This window comes from Aedes aegypti, chromosome 3 (assembly GCF_002204515.2).
Source record: "Aedes aegypti strain LVP_AGWG chromosome 3, AaegL5.0 Primary Assembly, whole genome shotgun sequence".
In the NCBI taxonomy this organism is placed as follows: Eukaryota; Metazoa; Arthropoda; class Insecta; order Diptera; family Culicidae; genus Aedes; species Aedes aegypti.
Genome location: NC_035109.1, coordinates 103,022,885 through 103,036,762, shown reverse-complemented (window position 1 = coordinate 103,036,762; position 13,878 = coordinate 103,022,885). Strand labels below are relative to the sequence as shown.

Below are 13,878 nucleotides of genomic sequence, written 5' to 3'. Positions count from 1 at the left end.
GCATAAATCCATTACCAGCCTTTCAAAAACTATAAATCCAAAACTCTCCCTCGATGAGCCCGTCAGTGTGCTTTCAACAACAAATCTCAAGTGATATCAATTAGAGGTGATTATCTAATAAATCTCAAGTCCCATCAAAACTGAGGGATTCACCCTCCGCCGGCGAATATGATGACTTGTTAAAGCAATCATCGCTATCATACCCTTACCTATCTCACAATCAGCTACCAAGTTCACTTCAACGGCCAGCGCTAAAACCACTCCCCCACAATTAACAGGGGAGGAAAACTCAACGATGAAGACCCTCGCCCTGCCTGGCATCGTGATATAGCGTGTCGGGCAGCTATAGAGCGGTGTGTACGATTATGGAACCCAACCGGACGATTATACTGCTGACGATCACCCTAATCTTGTGCACCCTATTCGGTAGAAATGATTGCGTAGGTGAAACTGTGCTTTGGAATGGTATGCAATACAACTAAAACTGGACAAATTTCTTTTCATCCCCGGTAGTCCGTCACCAAGGAACAAATGGAGAAGACTGGCAAACTGTTCCGACAGGTGTGCCAACCCAAGCACAAACTTTCGGATGGTAAGTTTCTTGGAAATTACTGTGGTCAATATTCAGGGTGACCCATACGTGTATGTTCAAAATCTTCATTCTGTTTTGATTCGCAATTTGAGACAAAACGGTACCATTAGAAAATAATCTACAAACTTTATCAGAATCGAATAAGTTCCCGAAAATGTTCATTACGTGTGAAGCTTGTATAAAAAATAACATCTCCTAGCGACGAAAATTTAAAATTATGCAATTCGTACGTACATAAGCTTCTATTTTTCCCATTGAAACCTGAAGCTCTTCGAAGACTATAATTGAGTTCATTCAAATTATCATGGTATCCAACCAGACGAAAAATAAATCAAAATTATATCAGAATATATTTCTTTATGATGATTTAGCAAGGCTTTAAATTTGAAAACACGAGAGAATTTGTTACTTATCTCTCTTTCTCTCTGTAACAATCATGATCTGCAACACATCATGCGAGTTACAGCTCTGATTTGATCGAGGGATAACAGTGCATGATCAAACCCATATAAAGAGGCTCCAAACCTGAGGGAGACTATTGGTATTACATGTTATTAACCCCAAAGATAAAAAGCAAGAAAAAATAGTTTTATCATCGCTCTCTCTTTGGGGTGCTTGTTATCGCGTTTATCAAGCTTGATACAACTTGCGAAACATTGTCGATCATGGACCGATACCGATGGGGTGTTGTTTTGCTTCTTTATCAAATGAGAACTAATTCTGCAATGCCTGATCACCAATTATTATAAAAAGATGTACCGTTTTGTAGTTGGAATGATAAAACATCTTACAAAATTTACACCAAATAAAACAGGAATGTAACAAATCCTATTATAAATACAATAAAATAATTACAGAATGTGTGAATCAACTTCTGTTTTTTAAACACTTGGTGTTAGAAATGTGTAATACCCTTGATATGTTATCGATAAATGCAGGGGATAAAACTAGCTTCTTGAATAAGGCCATTTCAAAAATGAGCACAGCTATCCCCCGATCTATGACGTAATTTATCTACCCGGTTTCCATGCAATCAGTACACTATGGGCGATCAGGTGGCCAATAATCGAAAAAATGACTTGTTCTGATAGCTTTTTCTTATACATCATGCCATAGTAAACACTTCTATTAAGATATTTCTGGAATATCAGGACAAGATCGTTTATATTTTAATTGATACAGTATGTCAAAGTTAGCGTTATTAACCCGTTAACGCTCAAGGTATCTCACAATTGGAATTCAGCTCCGTTTTTGTTATTCATAGTCGCATTCCCATAAATTAAATCTTATTTAACCAAAAAAATTCAAGTCTATGGTGGGGATCCAAAAAAATTCTTGAAAGTGTGTCGTCCATATCTAGCTGTTCTATAAGTTTATTTTCGAAATTAATCAAATATATTTTCATGCAGTTCGACCCATTACAATGTAAACAAGTTGGAAAAAACTGCTGGTGAGGGGTAATTCATAAATTACGTCACGTACAGAAGAGGAAGGAAGGAGTTACAATGAAACGTGACTACCCATATAAAAATTGGAATCCATACAAAAAGTGTGAAACAGAGGAAAATTGAGGAGGATGAATATGGCAAAACTTTGCGTGACGTAATTTATGGACGTACCCTGATAAAGAAATTGCAACATAAAGAATAAAAATTTCAGAGGCGAAAGGTGCATGCCAAAACTAAATCATTTAGTGACTTCAATTCAATTTTCTGCTCTACCACGTAAGTAAGATACAGACATACATACATTTCCATTTATGTACATGTACAATTATGCACACTTAAACCATTTATACCAAAAACAAAATTTAATCTAACATCAAATAATTTGATTTAACAAAAAACCTTAAGATGTTTCAGAATAGTCTTCAAAAAGATTATATAAAACTTGCCAGCTGATAATGGAAACATAACTATCAAAATATTTTTTCTCAGTCAAGTTATTAGTATACAATGTGGCTCGAATCTGACAGTGATCCAAATCCTTTATATTTGAAAATATCAAAATTTCGTTAGTGCTAATCAAAAGTTTGTCGTTCAATCCAATGACAGTCAAATATTGGACTCCAACTATTACATGCTTTACAGATGTGAATATTTGAAGCTAACATTATTCGGCTATAACGTTGAAGTTACTGCAACACTAATGCACATAGTCTTATCCACCGATAGAACCGAATCCACGCGGTCCAAGATTTTTGACACTAGAGCTGGCCAGAATACCTGGGGAGCATACTGAAGCGTGCCCGCTCAAAGGTCACAATTCTTGGTCCGAGTGAGTTCAGCTAGGAAGGCTCTTTACTGTTACTTCAACGCGTCGCTGGTTCTAAAAAGTAAACAACCATACAAAACTACGACCAAACAACGGTGAAGGCGTAATCAATTTTCTCGAAAACATTCATTTTGGGAATTAAGTAGAATTTTTTGATTAAATTGGCAACAACGCACTGCAGTAGTGCGTAGTAAATAACTGCTTGAAACAATATCTTTCAAGCGCATTTATTACCTGTAATTTTGCGAATAATAATTTTTACTTTTCCACCTTTAAGTCTTAAATTGGTTCTGGACTTAGGTTGGCGGCTATTCAATTTTACTCTCATTTGACAGCCGCCCTTCACCCTTGGAATTCAGTTCATGGATGGATAAGTCAATTTGTTGGTTTTTTCGTTCTTCACTCCCTTCAAAAGATCAAAAGATCTAAATGGTGTCAAGGTTCATCTAAAAATGTAAGGAGCATTGCATCCGAAATAAGCGATTGTTGCTCGAATCGATAGTAAATATCCATTGTTTTGATCTAGGCAGACCAATTTCTTATTGGTTGTTTCCTTGATGTTTCGCACATAATAGCAATTCCTAGCTAATATGGTTTTTTGCGAAAATATCTCCTTTAGTTGATCATCGTTTTCCAGATACCAAACTTTTCATCACTGGACTTCAATCATGAGAATGACTTCCGAACTAAGAAGGTTTTAGGCGAATAGTTTTTTTTGGATTTAATCAGTGAACCTTTATATAAGCGAATAAAATGTGTGCCCAGTAGTGCCATTTAGGTGATTTCCGAAGTAATAAGTTTCCAGGCGAATAGGTCTCATTCAGATCTCCAACTTTGTCAAAAACGCTAACTTTGTATCCAATCTCTAGATTGAGATAAAAGCAAATAATATGTTTGTCTGTTCGCCACCTTGGGAGAATTTTCCAAACTACTATGTTTCTGGGCGATTAGATCCCATTTAGTTGAACACTTTTGTCGAAGATACCAATTTGGAGAGTTCGATTTTTTTCAGTCTCATCGCTGTACTGATATAGAAAAAAATAAAATATTTGACCACTAGCGCCACCTTGTGAGTGTTTTTCGAACTAATATGGTTTTAAGCGAATAGGATTCATTTAGCTGTTCAACATTGTCCATGATACAAACTTTGTATCTAATCACTTGACTGAGATATTAGCAAATAAAATTTTTACCCACTAGCGCCATCTTGTGAGTGTTATAAGGTTTTATGTGACTATGTATCATTAAGTTGATCAACTTTGTCGAAGACATCAATTTTGTATCTAATAACTGGACTGCGATACAAGCAAATAAAATCTCTGCTCACTAGCGCCATCTAGTGAGTGTTTTCCCAACTAATAAGCTTTCGGGTGACTAGATCTCATTCAGTTGAACACATTTGTCGAAGACACCAACGTGGTATATCATCACTGAACTGAGCTATAACCAATCAAAATGTTCGACCATTAGCGCCATCTTTTGAGTGTTTTCCGTACAAATAAGGTTTTAGGCCAATAGTTCTCATTTAGTTGATCAACTTCATCGAAGACACCAATTTTGTATCTCATAACTGAACTAAGATATAAGCAAATAAAGTTTTGGCTCACTAGCGCCATCTTGGGAGTGTTTTCCGAATTTGTAAGGTTCTATGCGAATAGGTATTATTTAGTTGTTCAACTTTGTCGAAGACACCATTTTTGTATCTCATAACCGGGCTAAGATATAACCAAATAAAGTTTTGGCTCACTAGCGCCATCTTGGGAGTGTTTTCCGAATTTGTAAAGTTCTATGCGAATAGGTATTATTTAGTTCATCAACTTTATCGAAGACACCATTTTTGTATCTCATAACCGGGCTAAGATATAAGCAAATAAAGTTTTGGCTCACTAGCGCCATCTTGGGAGTGTTTTCCGAATTTATAAGGTTCTATGCGAATAGGTATAATTTAGTTGTTCAACTTTGTCGAAGACACCAATTTTGTATCTCAGAACTTGGCTAAGATATAAGCAAATAAAGCTTTAGCTCACTAGCGCCATCTTGGGAGTGTTTTCCGAATTTGTAAGGTTCTATGCGAATAGGTATAATTTAGTTGTTCAACTTTGTCGAAGACACCAATTTTGTATCTCAGAACTTGGCTAAGATATAAGCAAATAAAGCTTTAGCTCACTAGCGCCATCTTGGGAGTGTTTTCCGAATTTGTAAGGTTCTATGCGAATAGGTATTATTTAGTTGTTCAACTTTGTCGAAGACACCATTTTTGTATCTCATCGCTGGACTGAGATATAAACGAAGCAAATATTTGTACGCTGGAAAGTTGTTTCATATGTTGCTTATAAATGCGACATTTGTTGGCGTCTGTGCGCTACCTGGTGAGTTAATTCTGAATTAAAATAATTACCAAGTGGAAGTCAGCAGTCCTGTGATCAACTTTGCAGAAGACAGTTTTCTCCTAAACCTCTTTATTTTCAAGATATTTGCACTACAAGTACTGTCCTATTTATAGGACGCTGGGCGTTCGGGGCTTCTGTCCTATTTTTAGGACGCTGGGCGGATATGGGTTAAGAAAAATGAAGAATTCAGTACAAACACAAGGTACACATTGAATACAATATACTGAATAATCGTAATATTTTATAAAGATCTTTATACACTGTCTGAAAACTTATTCAAAAAGCTATCTTACAGATATAAAATGAAATAAAAATTCGTACTTAAGGTCGGAAGAATGCGGGGAGTCCACTGAAAAAAAATATTCGATTTTATATTGAATCTTTACACATCCCATACTTTTTTGTCCCAAGTTGTCCCAGGCTGAAATTTATTTCCAAGGGTTCTTTGAGATGTAATCTAAAGGATCGTGAAGAATTTAGCTGCACAACTTTGCACTTTTTTAATTTAGGGCTTTTTGAATTTCTACAACCATTTTCTTTTAAAAACAGCTAAAAAATGACTCAGAGAATAACTGAATGTCGCTAAATCATGTATATCATTATTTCTATGTAAATTCTAAAATTTATAATAGTTTGCACAACGTTAATCGCATAATTGGTTTATATGCATCATTAGTAACAAAACTTATTATTTTGCTATAGACCCTATTCAAAAATTTAGTCTCGAAAAATTGTTTTTGAAAATAAAACATCAAATTTGTATCACAAAACTCATAAATACGACATGATATGGAAAAATATTTTTGGCCGCCAGTCTGTACGGAAACCGCCCATAATGCAGTACTTCCCAAACTGTGCGTCGTAGAACTTCTCCAGGTGCGCAGCAAATTAATTCAAAACTTACTCGAAAATCAGCTCATAATCTTGTAATACTTTCACAATTTGATCTCTGTTAAGATCATGATTGTAACATAGTTAAATTAGCATTGAAAAGTCTAATCTATATAAATAAAAATGGAATGGTGTTTGTATGTCACGAAATGGCTTACGAACGGGTCAACGGATTTGAATGATTCTTTCTCAGTTTTGTCCGTCAAGGGCTCCGACGTGTTTGTGTGTATAAAAATCTCAGGATATTCACCGGGAAAGTTGAAAAAACAAGCGCGAACGAAACTGTCATTTTATATGGGACGATCAAAAGCGTTTTTCAACAGCCTACTTGATGGCAAGACGAAGTTTGCCGGGACCACTAGTTGATAATAAATTGTTGAAACATAGGTGTTTGCAATTTTTAAAGCAGACGAAAAAAAGCTCAGGGGAGTCAGTGACGTAGTTGGCTACACGTTCGCTTTGATAAGCGGATAGTCATGGGTTCGATTCCCAGCGCCTCAACAAAAAATCGTCCTCAACAATTTGCAATATGGAACCGCCACAACTGTCTTCCACTGTGAACGAAGAGCGACTGAGTGCACATGTTATTCTTCGCATGCTTTCCGGCATGTATCTCGGAATAAACGGCAGAACCAAGGCATCGTACAATGGACTATGGCTCGGAATAATAGAAAAACAACGTCTGATAGGTAGGCAATCAAGATTCTACATAAGCTGCTGCAGCAACATTCCCGCTATCCGCATCTTGAATTGAGAAGGCGAACAAGAGCGAACTATATATAATTTAATGTTAGACTTATACAATACGATTTTACATAGTCGTAAACTGATTCAGCCCAGTGGTGCCCAAAAGGAAAAGTGGCTTACCAAATAAAGTTAAGGAAAAATTAAGAGTTAACAGAATCGGTTTTATGTGTATACGGATAGATTTTGCAAGAAAGCAAGGAAGTGAGTTGAATTTCATATTTTGAAAATGATACCATTGGCTTCGAACAGAATTTTTTGAGAAAAAAAAAGTAGGAAATACTTGCATATAACTATGAAAATTTCTGTTTTTGAACCCCCACGTGGTTGATTCCAAAAAATCTGAAGATGCATAATAGAAAGTTGTGTATATTTACAAGTACGTGCGTGCCGCTAACGACGGTTGTCTTACAAATAAAAAGACAGGTTTTTTTCCTATCTTTATTTGGTAGGCACTCCGTGTTATTTAACCGCAGCTGTGCCGAGTTTCTTTTCTATAGGTATCCGTCTGATTACTCCTAGTCATATATAGATTCTATTAATAGATGCCCTATTGCTTGTGTATACACTGTTGTGTATCTATTTTGCCTACTTCGCAATCCACACTCGATGGGAAGTATCGAGTAGGTAGGAAGAATCGCTCGAGCTGATTTTTGTTCTTGTTGATGATCGTATTTAACATCCAATCCATTCGTCCGTGTTCATTGCCAGAGTTCATAGCGTGAAGGTCCATATCCATAGTTCGGTGTTGTGGTGAGGATTTATAATCCACGAGGAAATGCCAGTGTCGCAGCTGCTTTCGGTGCGTTTTCAAGAGAAGAATATGTCCCATCCATACAGTGTCTATATCCTTCTTGAGCAGCTGGACGAGAGTTTTTTGTTGGAGGGGCTGGGAATCAAACCCATGACCATCTGCTTATCAAAGCAGAAGTGTAGCCAACTACGCCACGTGCCCCCATAAAAAGACAGGATAAATATGATGAAAATGATATATTGTGTTCACTATACAAGAAACAGAATTTGCCGTTTTGGTGATTAAATGAATGCAAAAATTGTTATGTTTATTTTAGTGATACAGGTCGGCGACTCGATTATCCGGGTCCGTGACCAACGGCCTTACTTCCCTTCCGAAGAAAGTCTTCACTATAACTTTTACTTTTTTAAGCAAAATACAGAAAATATCTTATAATCAAACAAAAGTAGATTCCTAAAATCAAAATTCTTAAAATAGTGGTGCGCCACACCATTCCAGGAAAACTGGTATGGGCACCACAATCTTAAAAAGTCTGGAATCCTATGATGATTTCCATGTAGCGTAACAGCTTAGACTGACTGTACCTTTCAATGGCAACTACTCCGTGATTGATCGGAATTGGTAAAAATTGCACTTCGATCCAAATGAATAAGGGATGGGACTTTCCACCTACTCTCGAAGTGCACATTTTAGCAGCTCTCATATAATTTCTCATAACTCATGCTTGAGATTTTTCATGCGTGAGTTGTCAATCACGTAACTCAGCAGTCAAAAAATCATGGATGAGTTCACAGTTTACTCACACACGCCAATAATTTCTTGTTAGTCTGATAAAATTATAGTAATACTTTCTAACGTAAACAACAACATTGCGTGAGATTTGCGAAGCAGATCTCTGATGAGTATGCTCTCACGGGAGAGCGTATTGATTGAGATTTGAGTGTAAGTCTATCAACACTGTTCTAGAGAATGAGAATACCTCTGCATCTCCACAATCACCACGGGAAGGGTGTTTATTTGTGAAGAAGCAAAAAGATCTGGGAGTCACTTGTGGTCAGTGATGTGATTCATGAATAAGGAGGAAAAATACGACTGTTATTTAAAACTAACTTTGCATTTTTGTCACATGGTGAAAAGATATTGGAAGAAAATTATAAAAAGTACGTCGACATTCATAATGTCGTACTTTTTTAAGGTCATTTGTAGTAGTCGCACAACGCGAACCGAACACAATTAGTCTCGATTCCGTTACTCACCCCACATGAGCAGGCAACGGAATCGGAAAACTACACACTACTATACGATCGCAATGTAAGGACAAAAACCGCGTAGATGGAGACCCCTAGCTTATGGAATTTGAGCTGAATGATTCCTTTTGTTAAAACGTGAACTACTTTGAGTCCACACCGTTTTCATTTCGGTGAACGCTAGAGTGAATGCATTGTGTTTGTTGCCATAAGGCATCGTGTTAGAACCAATTAGCTGAAATTCCATAAACTGCGGGTCTCCATCTACGCGTGACCTTATTCCATCCTACCTGGGGCGATATCTGTGACACACACTGGAGCGGTTCAAAAATCGTATTTGCTTCGAATCACTCTCTCGATTCTTAGTTAGATTCTGAGATCTTAAGAAGTTTACTCAAGAACACCTTCGAAAATTCCATAATGCTTACTTCCAGGGACCTTTTCTGGTATTTGTTTTTTAGAAGTTCCTACTAAAGAATCTTATAGTATTCCTTCAGTAATTTCTCCGAAAAATCCACAAAACGTTTTAATTTAATAATACTGCCGCGAATCGCAAGTCAGTCCCATCTGTAAAAAAGTAGGCTTTGAGAAAATGAGCTGTGAAGTTTTCAAGCTAGTTTTCCATACGAATATTTAAATAAAACCAGAGGATTGGAACATATTCAAATCATAATGAAACTTTCACATCTCGCTTTTCACTACGATATCTTTCCGAGAAAAATATAGAGATGATCAAAACAAGTTTCATTTTTGTATTACACGATGCGGAAATCTGTAATGGAATGCGATTACTTTTCATTATGGGACAATTTGATTTGTTGTTTTTCCCAATTTTTTCCAAACAAATCATATTATTTAATTAGTGTATCTGAAAAAGCATTGGAAGATATATTGATACTGAACTCAACTTAATTTTGACGGAAATGCAGATGGGACTGACTTGCGATTCATGGCAGAATAGTATCTCCAACCAAGAGATACTATTCTGCTGTTTAAAGCATTCTTTCTGAGATTCTCAAAACTATTCCTTAAGATTTTCAACTTTCAGGAACCCTGAAGAGATTTCTACAGGAATTTCTTCAGCGATTTATTCAGAAATACTCCGGAGGATCAGAATACTGCTTCAGACATCTTTAATTTTTATTTATGGTCAACTCTCGGTAACTCGATATTGAAGGGATCGTCGAGTTAGGGAGATATTGGATTATAGAACACTAAAGAATCAACATCTACGGTTCAAGAGATCATCAAGTCAGCCATAAAAAATAACTTTTATTATAGTTCTATGACTCGATATCGAGCTACAATTGCCTCTAGAGTATGATGAAAGAATGGTTAAATGCATTTCCTCAAGAACCTCTTCAGGAATATCTTTAGAATTTACTTGAGAAGTCTGGCTATGTTTTTTCCATGAAATGCTCGAAGAGTTTAAGCAGATCCTCAAACTTCACGAGGACCTTCTGGAGATTTTTTCAAACTTATGCAAATCATGGATATATTTTCGGAAAAATATTCCCAAATAATTTCCTCAAGGACACTTTGAAGGAATTTATGGTGGAAATCCTGAAAAGTAATACATGAATACATTGATGAAGGAATTCTTTGCAGGAACTTCTTAAGTCTTTCATAAGGGAACTTTTTGAAAGATTTTTGAACAATTCTACTTACAGTTTTTCATCATTGTGTGCACGGCCAAATTTTCTCCAGGGGCTTTCGAAGAAATTCCAAGAAATTTATTATTGAAATTGTAGCTCAGTATTTTAGTCAATCTCTTCATAAATTCATACAGAATCCATAAATTTTCCGGTATTTAAAAAAAAATAGAATGATCCTTTTAGACAATATTTCAGAGAAAAAGATGAAGACATTCTTATAAATTAAATAAATATTCTTCAATTTCTTTCATCATTTGAGCTTATTTGATTGAAAAAGATAGCGTAGTCCAGTCAAAGTTTGTATGAAAATTATTATTTGCTTGTACTTTTAGATACTAGCTACAACTTTTTATTTCAAATGGGATACCTCTGTAAATAATTTTGGTGAACAATTCCATATAGAGATCTTCGTCGTCATACGCACGATCATATTTTCTAAAGTGATTTTTCCAGGAATCCTAACAGCAATTGCTTAAGCGCTATTTCAAGGATCCTTAGAGGAAGTCTTCCTAAGATTCCATTAAGCTTCATAATTAAACCTTCTTGAGCATTGTCTTAGATCTTCTTCAAGGACTCCAAGACAAAATCAATAAATCACTCCTTAGAGTATCAATGACTATATTCCATGGAAATTTTTTAACACTTCGGTCGTCGCGCTGTTGTATTTTGTACAACACTGTCGAAAAAACCTCGCTTTCCGTTCACAACAGCAGCGCGGTGGTTCTGAAGGTGGCAAACCGCGCGACGACTGGATGGTTAATCGAAATTGTATTTTAATATTTTAGATAATCTCTTCAGGAATTCACACAGAAACCATACATTTATACAGTGAATTCTAAAAAAAATCACAATGATCCTTCCAACAATTTTTCTGAGATAGAAACCAAGTAATTCTTACAAATTAGATACAGATTCTTTAAGTTCTCTCATATTTTGAGCATAGTGCAGTTCCTTCAACGTTTTTGCTAATTGCTCAGTAAATAATTAAATGCTTTTATCCGAACAAATAGAAAATGTTCTAATTCTAAATGTTAAAGAAATGATGTTCTGAATGTCACATTAAAGGAGATGTGGTCATTAAAGAGCTTAAAGTTGTGCCTCATTATATGCATGTGCCCTGTTTTGAATACATCTTTCCCTCCACGGAAAACGTTATTGTCACATGTCACAAATGTTCCGAGTTGTAGGTACAACTTCAAACACATCCCCATCAAACTTTACCTCAGCACCAACACCACTAGGCCAACCTCTATCCCTACATGTAACCATGTAAAGTGATGCAAACAAAGTACTAGTAATTAATGATCAGGCCCTCCTCACAGTCTCTTTTTTATGAGGCACGAAGGCCTCCTCCACTTACCAGCGAATAATTCCAATGATGTCGATATTGTCCGCAAACCAAGGAGGAGCATTTGCGATGATAGCGCCATTTCTCTGCACGCAAGATCTTAATAACACTCTTAAGTGCAATGTTGAACAGTTGTCGACTATGCAAACATGGGCAGTGTACGTATCGGACTAGGGTCGGTGTTCCCTTAGTGGACAGTCCCCTATAGTCACACTAGTGGCTTTTTACGGCCGTTATGCTATAAATCTTTTCAAAATATTGTTTGACATGAAGGTCAGGAGCTATTCATCTAAGGACCATTCTGTGTGTCAATGGTCCTTAGATGAATGTGTGATTTTGTTGAAAAAATGATCGAAATAATTAGTTTTGCCTAAAATTTGAACTCCCTAGCGTCAATAGTAAACCTATTGTTCCTATAGTAGCACTACTGAGAGAAACTATTTTTTATCATATGAAATAATTGATGAATTAAGAACTTTTTTTACATAAAACGAAAGCTTTTGATCCACACTTTGTTGGAAAAATATAAAAGTTTTGTAAAAATACGGTTTTGTTGTTGTTGTTGTAGTTTTACTCTAGGATCTATAGGATCTAGTTAAATTCTACAACATTGCTGAAGCACGCTGTTAACTTGAAAACTTTGTGAGTTACAAGCGAATTTCGAGTTTTAAAGTGTATTTTTGAGTGAATTTTCTCAATTTACAAAAATTACGTTCTCACAGTTTTTGCAGCAAAAATTGCCTATTGTATGGCCTTTTTATGCCACTTAAAGAAATTTTTTATCGAACCAACTCCATGAGTTATGGGCATCTAAAGATTTCATAGTTTTTCACTTAAATTTGCTCATAACTTCAAAATCACAAAAATTACAAACTCGTGACGTTTAGCAAAAATGTGTATCTTTACTTCCTCTGCAATTCTTGTGAAGATCACATTCACGTAGAACTGAAAATAAAAAAGTTAGATCAAAATAACTGATTTTTTGGGTTCATCCTAAGGTAAAACTTTCAAAATCAATTTACTTAGCTCAAATGAAGAGTTAGATCAAAAGTGTCTTGAACTTCAGTTGAGTTAGATCAAAAGTGTATTGAAGTGTCAGCCACAAATTTCATCAAACAAAAAAGATTGTATCAAAATTTTAACTTAAATTCGGGCCACCCTATTCAACTTTTTTCTTAAAAGATGCAAAACTCAATTACGAAAAACTTCTCTGAAGACATCGAACGTCTAAAATCGACGAGAACAGAGAAAACATTTTTTTCCGGCTGAATTGTCGATTCGGTCCAATGTGCGCTGTCTTCAATTAGACTGCAAGAAGACGAAGAACCCCTTTTACGGTCTTAGTCTGTTAAACAGCATTTTTGTCCGAATTCAGCAGTGTAATTCCTCTGTAATAAATGCACTTCAGCTCACACCTGTCTTGTAAATTGATAATATAAGGCCATCCAACCAACCGGTGGGTATTTCTTCATTATTTCATATCTTCAGAAGTACTGGATCTTTACTTTACTTCCCTTCCAAAGGAAGTCGTCACTATTACTTTTTTTTTTTCAACATAAGTGACTATCTCGGGGATGGAATTTGATCCCAGGTCCTCGGCATGGGAGATGTGTGTTCTAATCACTACGCCAGGTCCATCCCCTGAGTGCTGGATCCATTGATAATGCTGCTCACATTCGCGCTTGAGAAGCTTGACCGGAAACTCGCCCTTCCCAAAAGTTTTACAGATTTGCAGCTCGCTTATAGAATCTTATGAACCTATATAATTGGTTGTTTCACAACTCATCAGTCGTGAATGAAGTAAATTTCATTTTTTTATTCTTTAGATATCCTAGAAGCCGGTAAAAATGGCGTCTTCCCCGATACGAAGAACTTCAAATGCTACATCAGTTGCCTGCTGGATATGATGCAAGTGGTATGCTTGTTAGACGGATTGTATCAGTTTTAAGTCTATAATTATCCATCTTTTTCATAATTATTCAG

General features: G+C 36.0%; 1 protein-coding gene across 1 annotated transcript in view; it reads left to right on the top strand.

The window, feature by feature from the left end:
* LOC5563622 (general odorant-binding protein 72) overlaps positions 1-13,878 on the top strand; it is a 14,333-nt gene continuing 455 nt past the window's right edge. Inside the window, exons 1-4 of the mRNA XM_001647872.2 lie at positions 1-106; positions 225-440; positions 514-592; positions 13,722-13,810. Coding sequence (XP_001647922.2) covers positions 366-440; positions 514-592; positions 13,722-13,810 — 243 coding nt within the window. The 5' untranslated portion in view covers positions 1-106; positions 225-365. The remainder of the gene's footprint in view (positions 107-224; positions 441-513; positions 593-13,721; positions 13,811-13,878) is intronic.